This window comes from Notothenia rossii, assembly GCF_949606895.1.
Source record: "Notothenia rossii genome assembly, chromosome: 10".
Lineage (NCBI taxonomy): Eukaryota > Metazoa > Chordata > Actinopteri > Perciformes > Nototheniidae > Notothenia > Notothenia rossii.
This window is the reverse complement of record NC_136908.1, coordinates 63,335,394-63,340,393: the sequence shown is the minus strand read 5'-3', so window position 1 is coordinate 63,340,393 and position 5,000 is coordinate 63,335,394. Positions and strand designations below refer to the sequence as shown.

Sequence of the window (5,000 nt, the reverse complement as noted above, 5' to 3'; positions counted from 1 at the left end):
AACATCTGAATTTGTGTTAAGACCAACAAAGCCAGGTTTCTTGTTGTTGTTATTGCCTGTGTGTGTGTGGGTGTTGCTAGGAGCCGCGGCTGCATTAAGTTGAACCTCAGTGACTGTCAGTAATAGCTCCTTAATAGCATGCAAAACTCTCTGTTCTTGTGATGGCATTCAGCGCGGCAGCATTGAAGTCTGCTGTCATTTCTTTTGTCCAATCGGCTTGAAGCTAATTTGCATGAAATTACCAAAAGAAAAAAAGCCTTCTTGAGAGGCCCGGGGCCCCCTTTTAGAAAAAAAAAAAGACACACACCCACACACACACACACACACACACACACACACACACACACACACACACACACACACACACACACACACACACACACACTCTTTGTCTGCTTCATTAGTCCATCAGTCTCTCTCTCTCCATAGGCATCTCAACAACAATAGGATCGTTTCCACGGGAACGAACTGCTTCCACGGACTCCACAGTTTGGAGACGCTGTGAGTTTCTCTCCGTGTGTGTGTGCGTGCGTGCGTGTGTGTTTGTGTGTTGGGGAGGAGTTGGTGGAGTCAGGGTTGATTTGGGGTCAGGGTGAAGGGGTTAGGAGATGCAAGAAGTTTAATTTATACATTCGTAGACGACACTTCAAAGGATTTATTCCAAATTCGCTCAAAATGTGCTTTTTTTTGTCATTAAATATTTTCGGCAACCTTCCTTTTAGTACCACCTGGATGAATGCGAGATAATTCCAGTAATACAAAATAAACGTTGTATATTCAGCACTTTAAAGGCTCTATTATGAGCATTTTCAAGTGTTTTGAAGATAAGAGAATTGGTTTCGATGATCTGAAAGCCAAAAAGTTAACGTGAATACATATAGAAAATAGTTATACGTCATTAGAGGTGTTTGTTTCTTAAAAAGTGAAATATAACATTAATATTAAAAATCATAAATTGCTTTTCCCCTTGATGTTATGTGATTAGAGGTGATTTTTGTTTATATTCATAATATCCAAGGTAAAAGTTCTCCTTTTGAGAGTAGGGACATTTCCAATATGCAGAATTTACCATATTTTAGGGGTTTTCTGAAAGCGTTGGTGGTCCAAAGATACGTTTTTTAATCAAATATATTCAATTTCATTATAAATTAATTTTGCACCATTAATTTTACGCTATCTGTTAGAAATAAATTCAGTTTTACATTCATTGTAGGTGCTTTCAGTCTAGTTCTGCCTCTAGGTGTTAGCATGAGATGTATTTCTGGATATTAGATTCAGAGTCGAAGCAGATTAACCTGTGTGTGTGTGTGTGTGTGTGTGTGTGTGTGTGTGTGTGTGTGTGTGTGTGTGTGTGTGTGTGTGTGTGTGTGTGTGTGTGTGTGTGTGTGTGTGTGTGTGTGTGTGTGTGTGTGTGTGTGTGTGTGTGTGTGTGTGTGTGTGTGTGTGTGTGTGTGTGTGTGTGTGTATAATCTGAGGAATGTGTGTGTGTATATAGAAATGTTTCTGTTTTCTCAGTCAACCATAGAAGCAGGTTTAAACACACAAACACACACTGCCTTCATTTGGAAATACTTCTGTGTGTGTGTGTGTGTGTGTGTGTGTGTGCGCGTGTGTGTGTGTGTGGCACTGTGTGTGGCCCTGGCTGTATGCTAATCATAATTACTATTCATGAACACACACACACACACACACACACACACACACACACACACACACACACACACACACACACACACACACACACACACACACACACACACACACACACACACATACATACAAACACACACATACATACACATACCTGTAGGATAAGCAATAATAAACCACACCGGAGACTCATGTTCATCTGAAACTACAAACACAAACAGAGAAAGGAAAATAAAACGGAAATGAAAACAGAACAAAATTAATTAATTCAACGAGCGTCATTCAGCCTTAAAGGAAAACACACCGAAGTTTTAAAGTCTATTTAATCGGTGGTGGACCTTCAGCCTCACCTAACCTCGTCCCTTTTTGTTGCCTGAATTAGGATTTTCTGATTCCAGTAAGTGACGAAAATGGTGGTGAGCAGAAAACCCCAAAAACCAGCTTTCAAAACATGAGAAACATCTGAGGCTGAAACCATAAAAATACCTTGTAGCTGTCTGTGGTTAGCGTTAGCCTCCGAAACCCACCAGCACTGAGTGGGAACACCTGTCAATCAAGACCAAAGAATTCCTTAGATGGCATTAAAGGAATAAACACATCGGGAAGGAAGCTTATTTTGGTTTTATTGTATCGACCACCGAGCTAATAAAAGCTGATCCCATATATCCAAAATCATGAGATGAAATTTCAAATGTTATATTTCCTTATAGGGCTGGTATTCCCAATCTAAAGCTTTCACTCCTACTATTCCCAGATGTAGGATTCCCAGTATAGATGTGACAAATTCCAGAGAAGAGTCTTAAACTAAAAGGTTCCCAGTTTAGAGTTGGTTTTTCCAGTCTAGAATAAAACGTTCCCAATTAAGTGTTGGTTTTCACAGTCTAGAGATAAAATGTTCCCAATTTAGATTTGGGTTTTGAAATTTTGAGTAAAACTTCCCTGTTAAGTGTTGGTTTTCCGAGATCTAGTGCTACTTTGTTCCCAGTTTAGAGTTGGTTTCTAAAGGCCCTGACAAACCGAGCCGATTGCGGTCGATGAGCGTCCTGTCGCCCGACTCAGATTGGTGTGCAGTGGCGGATTTAGGATTGTAGGAGATCCGGGGCTTAGCCCAGGAGTTGTTGGGGGGGGTGGGGGGGGGGGGGGGGGGGGGTGGGGGGGGGGGTGCAAGGGTAAAGTGCTATTTTTTTTACAAGTGGGGGGTGGACCAAACATCCTTTAGGGGGGTCGTCGCCTCCTTTAGGGGGGTCCGGGGGCATGCTCCTCCCGGGAAGATTTTTTTTAAATATTGAAGTTAAAAGCATCAATCTGGTGCACTTTGAGAGCAACATTAACCATACCTTAATAATACCTTAAAGCGGACAAAAGGCACTGGAGAACAATTATTCATTAACATCCTTTAATGAAGCAAACTAATGCCTTAACTCACTCAAATACAGTCGTTTACTTATTTCGGTGAAACGAATGTGCGTAGAGTTTTAAAGGATAGTCTCACCTTGATTCTGGAGCATTGCTTATGGTTTTATAGATCTATTCTCATCCACCATCTTTGTTTGTGACGTAAAGAGTGTAAGAGTCACGTTTCTGAATCGGACACTCTGAGTGGATGCAGTCACGGCCAATCGGAGTCTGATTCAGAGGGTTGCCTGGCAGTTCCGTTGCCTGTCAGTTCCGTTGCTATGGTTCCGTTGTTAAGTGTACTGAAACGAGAGCCGGTGTAATTCCAAAACAATATAAAAATTGGAATACGGTATTTTAGTGTCTTAAAGGTAGACTGAGGTATGAAGGGTTAACGTTACATCTTAGGATAATTTTTAGTCATGTTCTGTATACATACTAACATATGAGGGTATAATTAATGTGGTTACTCCATGTTTACTAGCTATAACATTACATCACTCTTTTTCACTTCTTACTCAGTCAGCCAGACTGCAGATATCACCATTAGATTCACAAACCTGAAACATCATCCATTTCTTCACTGCTGGTGATGACATTGTTGTCAGCTTCTGATACTGCTGTTGCTGCTGCAGCTTGTGGCGCCTGCTTCAATGAAAATGACTTTCTAATATCCATAACTTTATAGGCTATTAGCTTAAAACTCGTCAGGCACTAGGAAGGATCACTTCTTCTTCAGGGCAGGGAAGGCTACGCAGTACGCAGGCTACTGTCCCGCAGAGGCTGCCTCTCTGGTGGACTCCGGTACTGCACATTACTCCCGAGACGTTTAAAAAAAAAAAAAGTGAAACATCCGGGGCTTTTCAGAAACGTCCGGGGCTTGAGCCCAAGTAGCCCCCCCCTACCGCCGCCACTGTTGGTGTGTCCCGCACCGTCGTGTCTTTCCTTCCGGCTGTCGGCAAAAGGCTGTCGACAAAAGAAATCACTCTGATTGGCTGTTCAGCTTAGCGAATCAGTTCATGAGAAGCGAAACAGAAGTGAAGAAGGCACACACAGATGGCTATTATTTTTTATTTTCCAGTACCGCACTAAACATGTTTTCGATTATAAGTCGTTCTGTGAAACAGTCTGTGATGGACGAGAATGAAAATGGAACGCACACTATTTGTTGCTTGTTTATATCACGCAGTCTGTCTTCCGGTTGCCTCTTTTGAATGACGAATACACACTACCGCCGCCTGGTGGTAAGGAGAGTTATTGCCACTCACGCATGCGCAGTGCGTACGTGCTACTTGGCCGTCGGCTGAAGTCTTTGTTCCAGTGCGACATTTTGGCCGAGACGCGAGGCGACGCATCAGTCGGGTCCGTCGGGGCGTGTTCTTTGGTGTCAGTTTGGTGTGTCCGGGCCTTAAGTCAAGAGCTTAAACAGTACTGGTTTGAAACTGGTTTTCTGGTCAGTCTATAGTTCAAATTTTCCCAGGTTAGATTTGGTTTTCCCAGTTTTGAGTAAATCTTCCCATTTTAGTGATGGTTTTCTTAGATCTACAACGAAAAGATTTCACATTTAAAGTTGGTTTCCCTTAAATGTTCTCACTCAGTAGTTGGTTTTCAAGTCTAAAGCTGAAACGTTTAGAGTTGTTTTTTGCAATCATGAGCTTAAACATTCCTGGTTAAATCTGTTTTTCCCAGCGTAGAGCTAAAATATTCCCATTTTATTGAAGGTTTTCCTAGATCTAGTGCTAACATTTTCCAAGTTTAGAGTTGGGTTATTAGTCAAGAGCTCAAACATTCCTGGTTTAAATCTCTTTTATTCCAGTGTAGAGCTAAATTGTTGCCAGTTTGGATTCGGTGTTCCCAGTTTTGAGTAAAACTTCCCATTTTATTGAAGGTTTTCCTAGATCGAGAGCTAACATTTTCCGAGTTTAAAGTTGGTTTTCCTAGTCAGTCGAGAGCTG

General features: G+C 41.8%; 1 protein-coding gene across 2 annotated transcripts in view; it reads left to right on the top strand.

Moving 5' to 3' along the window:
• LOC307021245 (leucine-rich repeat-containing G-protein coupled receptor 5A-like) overlaps window positions 1–5,000 on the top strand; it is a 38,389-nt gene that overhangs the window by 16,708 nt on the left and 16,681 nt on the right. For both annotated transcript variants that reach the window (XM_079653190.1, XM_079653191.1), the window contains one exon: window positions 430–501. In XM_079653190.1, coding sequence (XP_079509316.1) covers window positions 430–501 — 72 coding nt within the window. The remainder of the gene's footprint in view (window positions 1–429; window positions 502–5,000) is intronic.